We start from the raw sequence: 20,884 nt of genomic DNA on the forward strand, positions 1-20,884 counted from the left end.
GGAGGATAAAAGCAGAATTATTTATAAAAATGTCATCTATGACAGGTATAGTTTGTGTCAGATCATATAAAATCACATTTACATCACCAGAGACTGTCTCTAGAATGTAACTTGTGACCTAATCAGCAGACTTTAAATTAAAGTAGTAGTAGCATTGCATTTAAAATGTATGGGTGGGGGAACAAAAGCCCACAATCCTACCCAGGTGGTTTTACCTGTGTCATTTTCTTCCCTAATACTCTCTAATTTTCTGCATGAACCAGTGTTTTGGGAGAAATATAAAAACAAACAGAGAAGAGTTAATAATATATAAATAAATAGTAAAAAATAGTAAATAAACAAATAAATAAAGCCCTTCTACTATTAATTTCAGTTTTCTAATGCTAGCAACTCCTCCCTGTAAAGAGACCTTTTTTTTTAAACAGAAACATTTTTTAAAACTGTAACTATCAAAATTTGTACCTGTGAAGGCAGTTTATTCATGTAATTGTGATAATGATATTGATAGTAATTGTTTTTTTTATTAGTATGTACCTTAGTCTTCTTGCATGTACAGAAATGGGTTTCTGAGCCAAAGTAAGCGAATCAGAGTACTAGAGTAAGCATCTCATGTAAATACCTGTTGCACCTATATTTGAATGATATAATTATGCAGCTATGGACTACATGTGTATTTACACATCCACCAATTTTTAGGAAACCATGTTCAGACACCAAGGTACACAATCGTAAAATGCCTCCCTTCAACATATAACATAGAACTTGCAGAGTAAATGATTTTTATAGGAAGGAAGGAGACTGTGTCTTTTGGATGAATTATCTTAGAAATAATTGGGTTTATATTCTGTCTTCATTTACATCTTGCATGACACCAATGGTCATCATAACAACTTACTGCTAGTAGATTTTAAAGCATTTGTTGCAAGCAGTGTTCATTGCATAGTATGTGATTTTACAAATCCTGTGAAGTTAGTTGATCTAAAATTATTGCATCACATTACAATTCCTGAAAACAGTATTTTGCATAGGTATGGCTATTCCTGCATAATCACTGCAGATCAGGTCTTCAGAGGATATAAAAATTAGGTAACTAAAACACTTGGAAACTGGACAGTGGGATATAAATGTTTTGTTGTTAAGGCCAAACAAATCTTAACCAAGCATAAACAAATTCTAGTTTGTCAGGGGTTTGTAATTTGGCAACATTCACAACATATTTCACAGACTGCAAAAGGCAAATGGAGGTGACCGAGCTACTTCCTATCACCAGACTACTAGAAATTCAGCATGATCAAACAACTTACTTATCCTCAGCTGCCTTCTCAGAAATGTGTGAGCAGTAATTTTCATGACACTTAAAAAAAAACATGTTAAGACTTTTGAAATGACAGTAATAATTAGTGTTACTGAAATCAGCTAAGTAAAGATATTAACATTTGGATTATAAAATTTCTCTGCATGGAAGATTTCCTCTGAAACGTTTACAGCATAATAAACCTATATGTAAGTGAACTCAGTGTCTTGCGACAGGAAGTGTCAGGCAGACTTGCAGTGCTACAAATTCTGCCTCCAGTATCTTCTGTTGAGTACTCATCACTGTTGAATAAGCTTCTAGATAAAAAGGAATGCCTTAAGTTAATGCAATCAGACTCACTAGTAAAATAACTATCAACTTTCTAGATATATTTCTCATGAATATGTAGTATTCATTAAAATAACAGATTTAAAAGAAAAAAAATAACAAAAAAAGCAAAAACAGACAGGCGAAGTGTAAACTCAGGGATGGATTTTTCTGAGCAGAGGAAAGAAAGGGAAAGGGAAAGAAATATCAAGGCAGAAAAATAACAGGTAAACAGGGTTTATAAGTTGCACTACTGTTCAACAGAGGATAAAGAAAGCTACTTTTTGGTAATGGTAGAGATTTCTTTGGCACATTAGCAAGTGAACGTGGTCACTGTTGCTCCACACTTCTGGAGAGCCACAGTTATCTGGGCACAAGACAGCATGGGAAGGCTGGAATTGATCTGGACCTGCTGAGCACTCCAGCAGGTGAGATCAAGTCCTGTGATGACTCTCATATCATGAGGGCCAAGTTTGACTCTTGGTACATCTCAAGAACATACAGGAAGAAAGACTGGAAAAGGTCTTCCTCACTGTCCTGGTGTTTCACAGAATGAATCAGAGATTTCATTTTACTTATAAATAAACTTCAGATTACATACTTTGCCCTCAGCAATTCCTGGATATCATTATTTAAACTTTCTTTTTCTTAATTAGTTATCTACACATACTCATTTTAATTTATTTAATGTTTCATAGTTTTTATTAATGATTTAATATTTAAGTGTGAGGGCTACATGTATTTTTATACTTCTTATAATACTTACGGGTCTTTCGAGCAGAATCCTCTACAAAAAGAGAAGAAATGTCTTCATCCACCCCTGCTTCATTCTTTGCAATACAAGTATATGCTCCTGTATCTTCATAGCGCACATTGCTAATGTGAACCTCACTGCCATTTGCTGAAAGAGGAGGAAAAATTCAACATGCAGACATGCTACAGTGCTTTCAGATTACACATCCACAAGGCTTTCTCTGCTCATACTAATTAAACCATTTTCATTCCTGAGTTCATAACTTGGAGGCATGCCAAACTAATCCAAAGGTATTCAACTGGCTAGTGAATTACATGCACTATTATTCACCTCACAGATACTCTGACTACTTCAGCTGATTTTGCATTTCGGAGCCAAATATCAGTCTGAGGTTTCATATAGGTTTAAATGACTATGGTTGTCTTTAAAATCACATAAATATTATGTTTTTATTATGTTGCATTTGGTCACTTGACACTATCACTGGCTTTACACAAAATAACCCAGGTTTTCATGGATCATAATGGGCTAAAATTGCAACACAAATAATAATTTTAATAAAATTATTTGTTTCTAGTAACCAGAGGCACCTGGTTTTGTTTTCGTGTGAATGCAGTGTAACAACAAAAAAAACAGGCGCATTGGAATTTTACACCTACATCAGTGTAGAAGTTTATGGAAACCACTTCAGGAGTTGTATGTCAACTTAAGTAGGAATGTCAACAAACAGTCCAGGTTTCACAGGCAAAGGTCTTTTAAATAATGTGATGTGAATAATGATGTGACCAATGATTCATTGCATTTTAGGTATAATATACCTGTTCAACTGTAAGATCTATTTTATAAAAACAGTTTTGTAGGTATTCTAAAATATGGACTAGAAGGGGTGCTGGGTTATGGTGTAATACTTCTAGACTATCTCTTTTGCTTGAAGCTAATGTATAGATATTTTAACTCAGGCAAAACTCAGGGAAAATGCAATGAGATTTTAAAAATTTTATTTCAAACAGGTACATGCAAAAAAATGGAATTAAATGTATTTTGCTTAGAGAAGAACCATTCTTATTTATTTATCATAATTATATGATACAGAGGTCAGGGAAAAAATAATTCCCCTCAAATCCCTACAGGAGAAATTAACAGAATGCTGCTATAGAAGAGGAGTCCACCACTTTCTACTCATAGTGGAAAGTGTTTCTGCAAGGCAATTGTTCACATACATCCAGGAGAGAGGGCCATGACAGAACAGGACTATGACACCTGTAGGGAAGGTAAGACTCTCTTCAGAGAAGCATTCGCTGTGTGCCTGTCCCACTGAAGCCTGATTGCTGTCCTATCCTAATACACATCTGTTTTTGCAGATGAATGAGAGAAGGCTTCAAAGGGAACACTGGCAGCATGAGATTTTTTTTTTTCTATGGCTTATCAAAAACCACCAGAAGGACTGCAGAAGCTAGAAGGTTTTGTGCTGGGCAGGTTCATTGAATTTGCTGAGCCCTGAAGAGTCATAGAAGATTCACAGAATGGCCTTTATTGTAGATTAAAAGTAAGAATTTCCTTTAGCTTTTTTTTTTTTTTTTTTGTTGGTTTGGTTTTGGTGGTGGTTTTTTGTGTGTGTGCAGTGTCTTTGCACTCTCCTTGGAGGCCTGCTGAGACCCCTCAGAAAACAGCACATCTATTTCAGGTATTTCTCCTCCTGTCCCTTCCACCATCAGGTCCCCAATTCTCACTGAGATTCTCATCAGTCAAAAAACTTCTGTTTTTAATTGAGCTGCAGTAAAGGTAAAGTTTGATCCATGTTCTGATCTAACTTTAAATCTGGACTCAAAAAAAATATAACTAGATTAATATCAATGCATTAGAATAAATCTTTACAGACAAAAGCATAGCTTCCCAGTTTAAATATCAGTGTTGAATACTCAATAAATGGGATTAATATAGTACTAGTGAAAAATTCTAATACTGGGTTGGGACTGCATCTTGGGCTGCTTGCTCTACTCAGAAACTGCACATTTTTTAATAGAGAAGAGCATATTAGAATTTACTGGTACACCTGCCAGTAAGTACAACCATTATTCTAACAAAGAGAAAGCAGAGAAGATATGCATCTTGGAGAGTAACTGGAAGACATCTTCTGAAATGTTTTAGCTTAGACTTCAACCCTTGTTTAAAACTATGTAAGAAGGACAGGTAGTACATAAAGGATGCACTGATAAAGCATTCACAACCTGTATAAAACAATAAATATGCCCCTTTACCTTGAAGAGTTAGCTGTTTGGATAACTTCGGAGTGATATCAATTCCATTCTTCAGCCAACCAAGTTGTGGGTTGGGAATACCTTCAGCATGGCACCGAAGGCTAGCTGTCACACCTGGCTCCCTTGCCTGGCTCTCTGGATAGACTCGGATAACTGGTGGAACTGACGTCAGGAAACAATTACAATTTAGTGGAGAAGAGTATTATCTTAATTTTAAGAAAAATAATTATAAACAATTCTAATGACTCCTGCAGCTATATATAACAACACACAGATGTGGTATTAGTCACATATTCAGTGACATTAAATGCTGAACTCTGTCACAGTAAACTTATGAAACAGAAAGAATGGTCTGTGAGAAAAACCTCTTTTCACTGTCTGCAGTATCAATGAAAAGAAGCCTGAATTCTAATTCAATATTTTGGGGTTGAGTAATCAGATTTTTATTTTTCATTGAATTCCTTTATAAGGTATGAATAATGTACAACTAATAAGTTACGATGTGATATACAGAGATTGTAATTGTCCTGTTTCACAAACCTTTTCTTTAACACTTCATCTCCACCTTTCCCCTCTCTCCAAAACACCTATCAGCAATCCATTTTACCTGTATAAAACATGTAATCACAGAATCACATAATGGTTGAAGTTGATAGGGACCTCCGGAGGTCATCCTGTCCAGTTCCCCTGCTCAAGCAGGGCCACCTAGACCCAGTTGCCCAGGACCATGTCTAGGTTTCAAAAATCTCCAAGGAGGGAGACTCTGTTACCTCTCTGGGCAACCTGTGCCAGTGCTCAGTCATGCTCACAGTAAAAAAAGTGTTTCCTGATGTTCAGACAGGACCTCCTGTGCCCAGGATACCATTTGCCTTCTTTACCACATGGGCCCATTGCTGACTCATGTTCAACCTGGTGTCCATCAGGACCCCTAGGTTCTTTTCTGCCAAGCTGCTTTCCACCTGGGTGGCCCCCAGCATATATTGGTGCATCGGGTTGTTCTTCCCCAGGTGCAGGACTTTGCACTTATCGTTGCTGAACTTCATGAGGTTCCTGCTGGTCCATTTCTCCAGCCTGTCAATCCCCCTCTGAGTGGCAGCATGACCCCCTTGTGTATCAGCCTCTCCTCCCAGTCTGGTGTCATCTGCAAACCTGCTGAAGGTACAACTCTGCCCCATCATCCAGATCATTAATGAAGATGTTAAACCAGAAATTTATAAGACTAGTCTTCTGAGCTTCATTATTAGCAAAATACAAGAATTGTTGACATCACTTTTCCAAGGTTTGGAAACTTGCTGCAGTATATGCTTACCAACTAAAAATCTGCTACATACCAGAGAGAGGGCATATGACATCACAGTGGACATATTCTTATTGGTAATCAATGATTAAGCAAGATTTTTTAGATGAATAATTATTGATCTTATCTTTAATTATGTATAGAGAGAACTTGCTTGACGTTGTTTCTAACAATAAAAAAGTTAACTGTAATGAAGGTTAAAGAGCATATTTCCTATTCTCCAAAGTTTTGTTTAATGCAGCTTTAAAAATGTGGAATACTTAGCTGGTGTCACAAAAACACAGCTGGGTAGAGGATGAAGTATCAGTTGATAATGAAAGAAGATAACAAGATCAAAAATTAACTGTGTCTATTTTGGCATGAGATTAAACATTTTCAAATGCTATCCAACTGTTTACAAGAAATGTCCCAGCATGCTGTCCTATTACAGCATAGAAATGCCTCAGATTTCTATATTGCAATAAATATACAAATGTACTGCACCTCAGATAATATGTGAAAATCAGTAGGTTTCAGGGATATTGTAAACCCAGTTAGAGATGAAGGTCTTTTCAAATAATATACACAGAAAATTACACATAACCCCAATATGCAAACTGCAAAAATAGAATAAAAGAACATGGAAGAAGATTAAAAATGTGAAAATTATGGCTGCTAATTGCTTAGACTACCAGCTGAGAACACAAACATATAAAAATCAGGGATTTACGGTTTTTATTGAGTTTTTGGAAGGGATGTTGCTTTTATGGATGCAGATCTCTACTTATCATCTCAAGCCTGACATTCCCATTCCTGTTCCCCCTCCACTTCCCTGTTCTGTCTTCTCTCCTATAGTATCTGTGTGTTCCATACTGAGACCTTGCCTTCCCCACTGTGTTCCTCAAACTGCGCTCCACTCAACTTCACGCTTAGATGGCCTGAGCCTCTTTCAGCATCTCAGCTCCCAGTCTTATTCTGCCTTACTTCCCAGGATTCAATTTTCATGTCTGCCCTGTTCAGCATTTCTTGACAGAAGGTCCTTTAGCGGCCTACCCCATGATGCAGATTTCCCACTGCATCAAAGCCAAATAGTTTATTTCTCCACCTTGCCTCAAGAAAAGCAAGGAGATCCATCTCCTTAAAGACAGGATTGCGTTATTTAACACTTTTAAGCATCTCAGCAACTCAAACAACTTTTAGGATAGCAAAGTATTGCAATTCATTGCATTCTGACTACTTAGCATATTTCTTGTCTGTTTTGTGGCAATGAAATATTCTCATTGCATATAAAAACTGATGGAAATTTAACTACCACACCTTGACAGACTCCTACTGAGTGTGTGTGAAGAGAAATTTTCCAGCAGTCCAATTTTGGAGAATTTTCATTGAACAGAAAAAAGAATGTATTAGTTTAGCTTGGGCAAAAGGCAGATCATATATTTGGGGTAACTTTATTCTTAGCAAAGTTTTAGAAAATATTAAAACTGAAATCGAATACTTCTTAAACAAACAAACAAAATGAAACCCTGCATCACAGGATGCTATTGTTGCTAAATTAACTACTCCAGGGTTACGAGATGTGAAGGTGAGGACCTGCTCAAATGAAAGCAGGTCTGAGTCTTCTTCTACTATCCCATATTTCTGTCGTAGCTCCTCTTCCCTTTAGCAGCATTTTCCTAGACACGGAGGTACTTTCATAGAATCATAGAATCATTTAGGTTGGAAAAGACCTTTAAGGTCATCCAATCCAACCATTAACCTACACTACCAAGTCCACACTAAACCAATCTACCTTGTCATCACCACTGTCAAGCTCCATACAGTCAAAACACTCCCTAACATACAGAGCCACCCCACCGCCTCTCCTTCCCTGCCTATCCCTTCTGAAGAGCTTATAGCCATCCAGTGCAGCACTCCAGTCATGAGAGTCATCCCACCACGTTTCTGTGATGGTGACTATGAGGCCCAACTCACGGGCTAGAATCCTTTTCCCCTTTGGAGACAGCCGATCTCCATCAGCCACCAGCAGGCCCAGTGCCGTGTAAACCTCCCCATGATCGAAAAACCCAAAATTCCACTGATGGCACCAGCCTCTGAGCCACCTGTTAATCAGGTGAGCTTTCCCATTCCTTTCAGCACTCCTAGCTGCCACTGACGGGATTGAGGAAAACACTACCTGCGCTCCCGATCCTGCGACCAATCGCCCCAGTGCCCTGAAGTCCCTCTTCATTGCCTTAGGACTTCTATGTGCAACCTCATCACTGCCCACCTGTACAACCAGCAACGGGTAATAATCGGAGGGCCTCACGAGGTCGGGGAGTTTCCTAGTAATGTCCCTAACCCGGGCCCCAGGGAGGCAGCAGACTTCCCTGTGGGATGGGTCCGGGCGGCAGATTGGGCCCTCAGTTCCTCGCAGGAGGGAATCACCCACCACAATTACCCTCCTTTTTTTCTTAACAGGGGCAGTCGTAATCCGTGGGGTGACTGACTGGCCCTCGGCAACCCCCTGGCTGGACCTTCCCCTTCACCTCCCTCCCCGCTTGCCTGGCCCTCAGCTCCCAGAGCCCCGTATCTGTTGTGTAAGGGCAGCTGGGGAGGTGAGGGAGGCCGGGAGGGGATTCGCCTGCCTCCCCGGGCAGGGACCTGTTTCCATTCCCCCCCGTCTCTTGGATCCCCTCCTTCTGCTTGCCGGCAAGGGGGCAGGGGATCCTCTGCTCCTTGTGGGGCCTCCGCCTGCTGCCCTGGCCCCAGGGACGGCAGGGTGCGGCTCCACCAGTTTATCTCCCTCTCGCACCCCGTGATACTCCTCAGCCTTCCCACCTCCTCCTTCAGCTCTGCCGCCAGGCTGAGCAGATCATCTTTCATGACACCAGAGTTTATTTCTTGTCCTATCTTTCCTCCATTTGCTGTCACTTTCCCCTTTCCTCAGCAAATCCATATCTGATATCTGATAGGTTATCTATACAACTAGAAAAGTTTTTCAACCCTTGTTTTTTATTATAAGTTTTTATTTCATTTTACCCTGGAGCCTACCTGTATTATGCTCCCAAGAACTGTGCAACGGAGGTATGTAGGCAATTAACTGTAGTACTAGTACAGTGTGGGCTCAGTCTAAAAAATTAATTTGATATAACAAGTTTGATATAAACTCTTTGCGTTCATTCAATCACTTTTTTTGTGTAAATGACTATATATATTAGCAGAAAGCAAATTTTAAGCATAGAAATAATGCAACTGGTCCCACTGGCTTTCAGAGAAGTATGTTCTAATATCTTAACCTAAAGAAGCCTACTGTATAAGGGAAAGGTCATTATGTAGGTTAAAAAGGGAGAGGAGAAAAAACATTGTATGATTGTATTTAGCAGAAGCGTATGTAATATGTAAGCGAATGAATCCTACATCCCTTATAATTCATTTCAAAAAGCCACGTGAGACTGTTTGTTCCAAATATAGTGAATATGTAACTATTCAATACATCTTACAATTGCTATAAAAAACCCTGAAGATTATTTCAGTCAGGTGTAATGGAGGGGGGTGGGGTGTAGAGAAAAAAAGAGAAAATAGTCTGTTCAATCTGTCTGGAATCCAGGGAGAATGTATGTGTTTAAGAAAGAAACATGTAATTTATAGAGTAAACTAGGATCTTCTATTGCTGTATATGAGAACTCTTCTTTTTATTAAACCAAGATATTTTGTTTGGAAAAACAAAGGTGGTAAACAATTTTTCAGATGCTATAAATCACTGATTTATATCTGGCTGAGAGTCTGGACTCTCTTTTCTTTACCTTAATGTACCAAAACTTTTGGCTTTTTTAATAGGCCTTTTGTCTTGGAACTAAGGTGGGGAAAATTCTTGTCACCTCTCTGCAAAGGACTTGCCTTTTAAATCAGTATGAAATCTCAGTGAGTAGGATAACATTGTTAATACAGAAACAGAAAGAAAAATGTCACATTGGTGCTGCAGGTATATTGAGCTGATTTGTACATGTACCATAAACTCATACCATTTTTAGAGCAGGTTTGAATTTAAAAGTAGTCTTCCTTTTTTTATAATATGGCTAATGACATTTTGTTTTTTGTCTAGAAACACCTTTCCAAAAGTGAAATTCCTCAAATTTACACTTTGAAAATTCTAGGCTATGACATGTATATGCTTGTAAAGTAGAAAAACTGAGTTATAACAAAAATTAAATTTCAACTCATCTTAGTATCACATCTATAACTGCCATTATGATCAATAATATTAACACCTCTGGTTACAGACAGCATAGATCCATAATTTGATAAACTTGAGTTAATGAGAAAATGCAAGATTTCTAGGTATTTCAGCTTTTGCAATAGCAATTTTCAAGGATTTTTTTGTGTCAGGTGTAGGTATTACATTCATGTAATCCTAAGAACAGTAATAACAAGAAAGAGTAATAATTTAAAATAATGTTCCTTTAACACTTCAATTAACATAAGCAATAACTTAAACATAAGGAAAAAAAATTGTGGTTTATTATTCAAATTCTATGTCCTGGTTTTGGCTGGAATAGAATTTTTTTACTTAACCGATATATATACCTCTGTTGTCTTAAACAGATGAACACTAACACATAAAGTGGTTAATTGAATATATTAATAGTATCAAAGGGCATTTGAGAGATTGGTGGCCCCCTACCAAATACAACAACCCATGTTACAAGAATATCTAAGTTTGTTACAAATTTTTTGCTCTGACCACTGTTTACTACTTTGTTTGGAAGAACTCTACCAGCATTCCCCTATAAACTTTTGAATGGCTGTTGTGGAAAAAAACAGAGGCTAATTAAACAAGTATAAGGAAAATGATACAAATCCTTCTGAAATACAAATTAAATAAAGATAGATTTTAATGAACAAATTATGGAGTTGTTGTTTTCTCACCATAAAACATGTCTTTGACAGTGTTGATTATCTCTATTGTTAAGACTCCAAAGGAACCTCATTATTCTTTACTACTGTACCAGGCATTTCAAAACTCAAAAAAAAAATTCCTAAAGATTTTAATCATAAAAGAAAAATAAATCAAAATTTTATATACATACAATATTTGAAAACTAGTCTATGTAAAATATATTTTTTTTTTCCTAAAAATATATAGACTTACTAAATGGAAATCAAGAAAGAACTTGAAATCTAATTACATTGTTTTCATGGAACTTTCACATTAGATCTTCGTGATCAATGGAGCCTCATTATCATATTAACCTTCTGTCTCACTCTCCTGTTAATACAAGTATCATTATTTTAATTAGTCATTATCACAGCTACAAGAACTGACCATCATGCCTGTGCTTAGGAAGATTACTGTTTAGAAGTACAGATCTAAACTGTGGAAGAGCTGTTAATTTGACCTTTAACCTCAATGGTTTTAACTCCACTTATCTACAATATGCACAGCAAAAGATCCTATTGCTCAAAGGGATTCCTTTCTCCTTTCCCTCACTCCCTCAAAAATCAAGATACAAAATCTTGTTGGAAGGTACCACTCCAGTGCCAGCTTGTGGAATAGCAGCTATCTTAGCAAAGCAAACATGGCCTATTCAATTTGTTTGGACAGCTTTAAATTTATATGAATGATACAGAGCAGCAACAGCCATTGCCTTTAGCACCATAAAGGCTTACAGTGATTTCTAGATGAAATATACAATTTCCTGACAGACACTTCATCACCAGAAAAGTCTACAGTTGTCCTCCTTCACCTATCCCAAATTACGTTTCTTGATTTTCTAGTCTTGCAGAAAATCTTCTTCAACTTAAGTGGAGTTTTGCCTCATTGTTTGCTGAACCGAGCCAAACATGAAGAATCCTAGTATTTTAACTGTTGCAATGCACCTCTTCAGGATTATTAACACATTGGAATAGGTAGGGAATGTGTTGACAAGAATATAACTTTGTTAATAAATGAGGGTAAACCAAAACACATAAAACAGAGGAGGAGAAAGTTGATCAAGGACCTTCTAATGTGCCCAACTCACCAATAATTCTGCTGTCTGCAGGAATTAAAATGCAAGTAAACTGCACTAGTTTAGCCAGTATTTTCTACCTGACTTTTTAAAGGACAAAAAAGAATTCCTGAAGAAAAATTTGAAGGAGGAAAAGATGTTGATGCCATGTGTTAAGTCAGGCAGGACACTCCATTTACAAAGTGTTGGGGGTGGGGGGAGAAATTGGGAAAAAAAAAAAAAAAAAAGAGAGATGGATAAATAGATATTCTAAGCCAGTTTCCTGGAGAAACACAATGGCAGAGACAACATGTTAAGAAAACTGCAAACAAGCACTAAACATCAAAGTCATTTCAAGTGTGAAGGATATTAACAACAGAAAGTGGAAAAAAAAAAGGCTATTAAAAGAAGAATGAATCATATTAAAAGACAAGTTCAATAATCTTGGAAGGTGCATTTGGTGTGAATATCAATGAAAGATATGAATATCAGAAAATATTTCAGCATTTATAAGAGATGCCAATAAAAGTCAATTATAATAAGAGTTTATGCAACTGACTAGCAATTAACAAAACAAAGAATGATGGCAAGAGCAGTGGCCAAGAAACTAGATCTAGAATACACTTCAGGAGAATGTTAGAGGCTGTTAATGCAAAGTAAATTTGCAGAAGATTGAGTTCAAACATGATTCTGGACAGGATTAAGTATCAACATGGAATGACAAATACTGGCAGTTTAATGCAGAAAGTGGTCCTTAGAACTTGAACAGATGTAGAAAAATGTAAAGATCAAGACTTCAAACCCAGAAGCCTAGAGTTAATCTACTAAAATCATGGTTGGATTTCAAAATAGTAAATGTGTATTTAGAAGCCTACATCAATTACAAAACTTTTAGGGTAGTGCATTTTTTTAATCTTATATTAAATGCAACGTTCTCAGTACAACAGACCTATGCACTTATTTTTCCCAGTGTGTTCTCCAGAATTGCTAAATTAATACTAAAATGTACTTTATCTGTGTACACATGTGGAGGTGTGGGATTGCTACTCTACCCTTAATTGGTTTAGTGGTAGACTTGGTAATGTTAGGTTAACAGTTGGACTGGATGATCTTAAAGATCTTTTCCAACCTAAATGATTCTATGATTCTATATAAAAACACTTCTTATTCTGCAGATAACATGCTAAACATCCTCACAGGTGAACAGTTCACAGTGCAGAGTAAGTTCTCTGGACTATCTTTACTCCTTTTAATATCTATTATTCATATGGAAGTAACAAACGAAAATGATTATGTTTAATTGTTTTGGAAGGTTATTTATAGGAGAACAGTAAGGAAAAATAATTGTATCTCTTTTTCTGTTAAGCTGTAACACAATATAAAAAAAAGTAGAACAGCAACAACAGATCTACTCAACAAAATCCAGATCCAAGTCCCTTATGACTGGGTACTTAGCACACTTTTCCTTACCATTCACTTGGAGAATATGAGTTTGATACAGCTTATCATAGCCATCAGCATAGCAGGTGTAATTTCCCATATGAGTTGTGGTAACCTTAGTAATGTACAAGGACCCATCATCTCCAAAATCCTACCGGGAAAAATTAAAAACAAGGTTATCATAATTATGTCTGCATCTCTACAGTAATTATGCTCATCATCTTGGCAACAAAGCTGTGATGCAAATATCAAACATCACAAATATTAAACCAGAATAGCTGACAGTAATCTGAAACCCAAATATCATATTTGTGAACAGTAGAGTTGTTTGATCTTGCCACATATAATGTGTCTGTAAAAGAAAATACAACTTTTATTTTAGCAATTTGTTAAACTCTGCAGAAGTAATATGTTTATTTGGCTATGATAGCTATTTACAGAAGAAAAGATATTTAGGATTAGATCTGATCAGATAGAAAAACTAAATCTCTGCACAATTTAACAAGGTAAATAACATCCTGTGGAAGCATGGTCATCCTTTGAAATGAGCAGATATGCAGAAAAAAAAAACCCAAACCACCAACTAATCTGAGTCACTTTTTTTAACTTCATCCTTTTATATATCTTTAATGGGCATATAGGTTCCACTGGATTAGAGTGCAAAACCCTCATTTTGATTCTCAGTTCAATTTCAATTAATATAATATAATTTAAAATTTACAAGTTGTAAAGCATGCCAATTATTGTAAAAATGTATGGAACAATTAATGTGGCTTATTTTTCCTTGTTATTTTTCAAGTCTGCAAGAATCATCCTAAAAAAACAGTCCTAGTCCAGCCTGGCTTCTTCCAGTCTACATCTCATAGATTCTACAGTGTTAAATTCATAGATTCTACAGTGTATAAATCCTGCTCAGGGTTGTTTTTTCTATATTATATTCCATGATTTACTTTCTCAAGGACACTTCTTGACAATTAGTTTCTTTTCAGTCTCACCTAGCAATCCTTTTAATTGTTATATATGCAGTGTATTTCCATAAAACAGTGATTAAATTATTTGAGTAAAGAATATAAAATAGAAGTGTAAAACTATGAAAAATGTCTATCAGTCTAGTAGATAACTTCTGCTGTAAAATACTTAATTCAGAAATTAAAGTGTATAAACCAATATGAAGAACATGCAAAACACAGTCACTGTTTCTTACTAGGTAAAATTATGCTGGATTTCCTATGGTATGTAGGTCAGCCCCTGTTCCTGAAGGGAACCCATGCTCTATAATCGTATGCTTAATGTTAATATAGTCTATCATGAACTCAGCTAACTTTGTTGTGTATTAAAAAGCTGTTTCAAAGCTTCTCAGTGTTCTTATATATACAATACAACTTCCTTTTTATTTTTATCCTAAACTTATTCATGGTCAGTTTATAGCCATTTTATACTCTTTAACATAAACAGCCTCTAAAAAAGCCTTTAAAATCTTTAAATAACTTAAAATATCCTCTCCTTGTGATTAACCACAGGATACAGTAATATATAACATACATATACATGCATTATAATTATATGCAACACAAATATTCACACACACAGAGCCCAAAGTATCCAACAGGTGTCCAATTCATTAGAATAGGGATAATCACCAAGCTACATCATCTATGTGTCTCATTAGATTCAGCGATTCATTACAGAAGCACTAGTTTTGTAAACTGATTTCAGGGATCTGGTATTCTTGAAGGCAAATATTACTGGTAAGGACCACAACAAAGAAGACTTTCAGTTACATCAGCCTCTTTCACTTCTGTTTCCACCAGGTCCCATGCCTGACTCAGCAGAAAGGCCCATATTTTCCTTAGTCTTCCTTGTGCTGCTGATATAGCCCTGAAGGTCTGTAGAAGACCTTCTTGCTGTCCTTCATGTCCCTCACCAGATTCATTTCCAGGTGGGCTTTGGCTTTCCTAATCCTTCACATTGAAATAGTGTCTCCATGTTCTTCCTGGGTCACCTGCCCTTGTTTCCACATTTCTTCGTTTTCATTAGAGTTCTGTCTGGATCTTCTTGTTCATTAATACAGGCCTCTGTCTGCCTTTGATTTCCTCTTCATTGTGATGGAGCACAGAGGAGGTGAAGGAGGTGATTCTTGTTCTCATTCTTGAGCACAGAGGAGGTGATCCTTGAAAATCAATGAACTCTCTTAGACCCCTCTTCTTTCCAGCATGGTATCCTATGGGATTCTTTCAAGCATGTCCTCAAACAGGCTGAAGTCTGCTCTCCTGAAATCCAGGGCTGTGCTCCTACTTTTTTCCTTGCTGCCTTCTCTTAGGCTTCTCCACTCTACCATATCATGGTCACTGCACCCAAGGTTGCCCTGACCTTTATACTCCCAACCAGTTCTTCTTTATTTGTAAGCATGAGGTCCAGTAGAGCATTTCCTTTTGCTGGTCCTCTACTGTGTGTGCTAATATCATGACTGTTTAAGATACCACACTCAAACTAGAGGTAAACATTAAGTCATTATAAAAAAGTTCTTCCAGTCCAACTAAATTTCATACATCTCTAGGGAGTAATCAAAATCTGCTGATGTTAGAGCAAAAGGAACTACTACTGTTCAAGGTGAACAGCCGCTGCCTTGCTTAAGTTTTCATCAACTACTTACATGTTTACATGACAAAAAGACATGTTAATGTTGAAGCCTGTAACAGAGAACACAGTAGTATTGGCTAAATCATGTCTGAATTGTCAATTTTCGGAACTCTTCAAGTTAATCATACTTTAGAGTCTGACCAAATGTACCATTTAAGAAAAAAACAAGAGCATCTATACAAGTAACATGAGCACTTTTATAAACAATTGTAGTCAGACTAGTGAAATCTCCTGTGATACGGCCACATTCTGTACGTTCTTGTTTCATAGTTCAGACTCAGGCATCTTTCTTTTTTCCTTTTCCATCTTTAAGCTCAAAATTTTACAGGAGTTGGATAGGAGGAAACATCTGGATTACTGACATTATATCTGCAAACAACAGTATATATATAAAGATCTGAAAGCAAATTTTTCTATTCTACATGTCAATGATAGAATAGGATATGAGCTCCAGATATCTCTGAAGCTTTCTCCTTGGTTCTCCTTTGTGATCAAACCTGTCTGTAACTGACTGTAACAAGGGGCGGGGGGGGAAGAAAAAAAGAAAGAATCATAGATCAGTGAAGGTGGCTGTCCAATAGTCAAAGGAGAGAAAAAACAGTCCCCTCAAATTTAGCACAAATTTTTCCCTGGGTTCAGCTTATCCTTTTTGCCTAATGTATGTTTTCTTTGTTACTAATGAAAGAGGGAAAAAAAAAAAAAAAAGGCATTTAGAAAGGTGTTTAAATAAGCAACATACCATTGAACCAAAACATTTTTTGAAGCACCTCTTTCCTTATATCATAAAATATCCCTACTAGTGCCATCCTACCAGTCTGGGAGGTATTCCTGTCCTGGTTTCGGCTGGGATAGAGTTAATTTTCTTCCTAGCAGCAGGCATAGTGCTGTGTTTTGGATTTAGTAGGAGAAGAATGTTGATAACACGCTGATGTTTTAGCTGTTGCTAAAGATGTACTGCTTATGTTAGTCAAGGACTTTTCAGCTTCCCATGCTCTGCCAGGTGCACATGGGAGGGGGCACAGCCAGAATAGTTGATCCAAACTGACCAAAGGGCTATTCCATACCATATGACGTCATGCTCAGTGTATAAACTGGGGGCAGTTGGCCGGGGGGGGCATCACTTGTTTTCCTGGGTTTTGATCCTCCCTCTCTCTCTCGTTGTTTTCCTTTTCATTACAATTTTTTAAAATTATTATTATTATTATTTTATTTCAATTATTAAAACTGTTCTTATAGCAACCCACGAGTTTTCTTGCTTTTGCTCTTCTGATTCTCTCTCCCATCGCACCAAGTGGCTGCGTGGTACTTGGTTGCTGACTGCCATTAAACCACCACAATTCCATAGTCCACATGAACCAAAGGTCACCAATTTAAATGTGGATAATAGCCAGAGATCATTGGAGCAGAATCCTTGCAGCAAAGAGACTGAAGCTGCAGTTATATGAAGTATATACAGATGGATACATCATATTGAGTTTAAGCAAGAACACGTAATTTAAGAAATTCTTTGGTTGAAATTGCCTTAAGCTTTTATGTATACATTCTGCAACTGTCTCAGAACTACTGTAATGTCTGTGGAGCTCAGAAGGATTGTCTTCCACTGTCAAGGGGAGGAAAAATTCTACATTAACCCAGAGATGCTGTTTCTCTTATGCTTTTCAGTTAAACTCGGCCTCCAGTTTATTTAAAAACTAAGGCAATGTTGAGGTCCTTGGTATCACACCAGTGATAAGCAGCAGAACTTTGCTCTCCTCCATTGTTCTGTGAAAATTATTGAGGTCCAGTAGAGCATGTCCTTGTGTTCTACTTGTGTATATTCAATTTCATATTGAGTAGCAGTTGGCAAGGAAAAAGTACCACAAACATACCAAAGTGTTCGGGTAACATACAATAATGAATGCTTGCATACTGATCATGGTTTTAACTATACACGTGCCATTACAGCCTGAATGTGTGAATCAGTCTGCAAAACCATTTAGCATTGCTCCACAGAAAGTCACTGCTGAAGAAATAAATTTTTTAAAGTCTTGAGAGGGAACCTATGAGGAGATTTGCTTAGGAGGTAGCTCATGTTTAGCAAAACTTCTTTTAAAAAAACTCTAAGGAAGAGGTTCCACACTTTGTACTTACCTAGCTTCCCTATTTTGAAATCTAAATGTATGTTGCTGTAATTTAATCCCATTATGTATTGGCCTACCTACAAAGCAATTTGAGAAAAACTTTTGGTAGTTTTTTCTTTTTTGATTACAATGAAATTCACATTTAGCCTGTTATCCACTATAACTTCCAGATGTTTAATTTAACCAATTGTTTTAGATTGTATGCTGATACAAGGGATAATTTTAAGTTGATTTTCCTAAATGCAAAACATTGCCCTTTTCCTTGGTGGATGACTTCCTATACTTTTCCAGCTATCTCTTTAATTTGATCTTATTAGTCTAAATTAGTGCTATCTTCAAACACAGTTGGAGCCCTTCATAAATTGGTGGCATCTAGATAACATTTCCTGAGCTTAAAAGGTGCAAAAATCTCTACTAAAATCAAGAAATAGGACATCTGTGCTATTTCCTCTATCCAGAAGGCCTGTCACTATATTACAGAAGGAAATTTGACTTAGATTGACACACATAAATATTAACATAGAAAAATAGCAAGGCTCAGCTGTATTATAATTTCTAAATAGAGCAAATATATTGCATGATCACAGTCACAAAATTACCTGCTTGCGACCAAAGGTTACCCTGTTTTGGCCCAGTGTAGTAGCTAGCATAAGCTGAGCCTGTGTAAAATTTGGTTATATCAACAGAAGTTAGCTTAACACAAACAACCTGTTAATCAGTGTAAAAACACCACTGAAAAGATAATGAGAATTTTTGAGAGGTGCAGACCGTGAGCACCAGTGATGACAATAGGCAGTTACTGGCACTGAGTGAATTTGAACATGCCAATCAAGACTTGAATATTCTTTACCCGATCTTGTCACTGATAGTGCCGGGGAGAGACCAGGTCTCTCAAGGGAGAGACCACAGGGACATGTGAGAGACTCAATGGGTACACAGGGGACAACTCCAGTGAGAAATAAAGACACTCAAGAAAAGTGACCCAAAGAGACATTTGGGGAATCCCACACCCCAGCCTCAGGACTGCACCAGATGGACCTGTTATGCTGACCTGCCCAACTTCTGGACTGAGCTACCTCCCATGCTGTAGGACAGGGAGACCATGTAATGGGCTGCCACATTCACCCACCCCACTCCAGCTTCTCTCCTGGACTGCACCATTTCTCCCATGGAACAGGGAAGTTGCATAATTCATGAAACCACAGGTATCTGTGATTAAAGTGTTTTGGTATCCAAGACCATTTAACCTCTGTGCTGTCATTTTGGTCCTAAGAGGCAACATCCCAGCAGAAAACAGTTTGGTTCCTTTGTGCCTTTATATTTATAGAATTCTTATATGCATCTTATTAAAATCAAGTCAATATTCGTTTCTTCACAAACTTTGTAACCTTCTCTGTAAATTCCTCAAATTCACAGAACAGTTTATCAAAAGCTTTTAAAAAGAGAAAACACAGCTATAATATCTCACTCAGGGAGTCTGTAAGCTGCACAGTAAAAGAACTCTGATAAAAAATATTACTATGTGTTGCCTTATTCCTACATTTTATCCTTTGAATGTTTTCAATGACAAAGTACTGGGATAGGTAAACCTCTGGTCCATTATGACTATTCTTACATTCTTCCCTGATTTCACTTATTACTTTCCCAATCTATTGGGATTTATTTTTTTGAGTCCCTGCTGCATTACTTTCCAGTTTTTCTTCTTTCCCAGAGAATATAAACTCAGTGATTTTTTTCTCATATTTCACTCAAACTGCCTTTTGCTATAACATCTGCAGTCTTCCTACAGACTGAAATTTAAACATGAAAACTGAAATCTAGATGAACTTCCCTTTAATTTTTCAGTTTTCTTTCCCTAAATATACTCAAAATATTTATTCAGAAAACATATTTCTCACTGTATTTCTTCACCCAAAGGTGTTTGGGCAACTAAATTTCACATTGCACAACTCTGTGCTTCAGATGATTCTGCTAGTTACTCAGTAAGAGAAGAAAATAATCCACCTAAAAATTAACCCACCTGGTAAGACTGTCAATAACTTGCCTTTCTTAAGACAACTCTAGTTTTTTGTATTAGCACTTCAGTTACACAAACAATTTTTCTACCAAGCCTTCGATATGCCGTTATATGTTACCTCTACAAAAATTAAAACAACAACAAAAAATTCTTACTTTTTAACTTTGATTATGTGAACCAATACAACTGGATTTCCTTTCAAAAAAAACCATGTGAATAACTCCAGCAATCTTCCTAGCTGGATATTTTTTATCTTTATCTCTTTCTAAAGTGTATGAAACAGTAAGTTCAATTAATTTTTTTTTCCCCTTACTAGCTAAACACATATTTTCAAAGTGTTGCTCTTCAATATATTAGTGGAAGAATGAAGTTTAATTTAACATTCTTTATGCTAAGTTATTAGATATTGCTTTGAAGCACACTTACCTGTTCCATTCCTTTGACTGATTCACTGTAGAGTGAGGGTATCATTAGGTACCATAGCTATTTTCTAAGTAAACAGATGCCTCTGTTATGGCTTCTCCCTTCTTTTCATAGAAATTATGGATAAAGCATCCCTGTTGCTGTTTTACTCGGAGACATCAGTATTTCAACTGGATACCCGCATGACATTGTCATTTCATCACTCACAGTTTGGGTTTCATGGATGGGTTTTCTTGTTTGTTTGTTGTTTTCTTGTTTGTATTGATTTGGGGTTTTTTTACAACTACAAAACAAATATCCCTAGCTTATTGTTATACTGAGTTCAATGTTTGTTTAGTTAATTAAAGCAAGCAATTCAATACAAAG

The 20,884-nt window shown here is 36.8% G+C and overlaps 1 protein-coding gene across 3 annotated transcripts in view; it reads right to left on the reverse strand.

Moving 5' to 3' along the window:
- The window catches only part of FSTL5 (follistatin like 5), a 303,783-nt gene that overhangs the window by 61,232 nt on the left and 221,667 nt on the right, over positions 1-20,884 (reverse strand). For all 3 annotated transcript variants that reach the window (XM_075709268.1, XM_075709267.1, XM_075709266.1), the window contains exons 7-9: positions 13,349-13,469; positions 4,634-4,795; positions 2,388-2,522 (exon numbers count right to left, since the gene is read on the reverse strand). In XM_075709268.1, the coding sequence (XP_075565383.1) occupies positions 2,388-2,522; positions 4,634-4,795; positions 13,349-13,469 (418 nt within the window). The remainder of the gene's footprint in view (positions 1-2,387; positions 2,523-4,633; positions 4,796-13,348; positions 13,470-20,884) is intronic.

The sequence above is a fragment of the Pelecanus crispus genome, chromosome 4 (genome assembly GCF_030463565.1).
Source record: "Pelecanus crispus isolate bPelCri1 chromosome 4, bPelCri1.pri, whole genome shotgun sequence".
NCBI classification, from domain to species: Eukaryota; Metazoa; Chordata; class Aves; order Pelecaniformes; family Pelecanidae; genus Pelecanus; species Pelecanus crispus.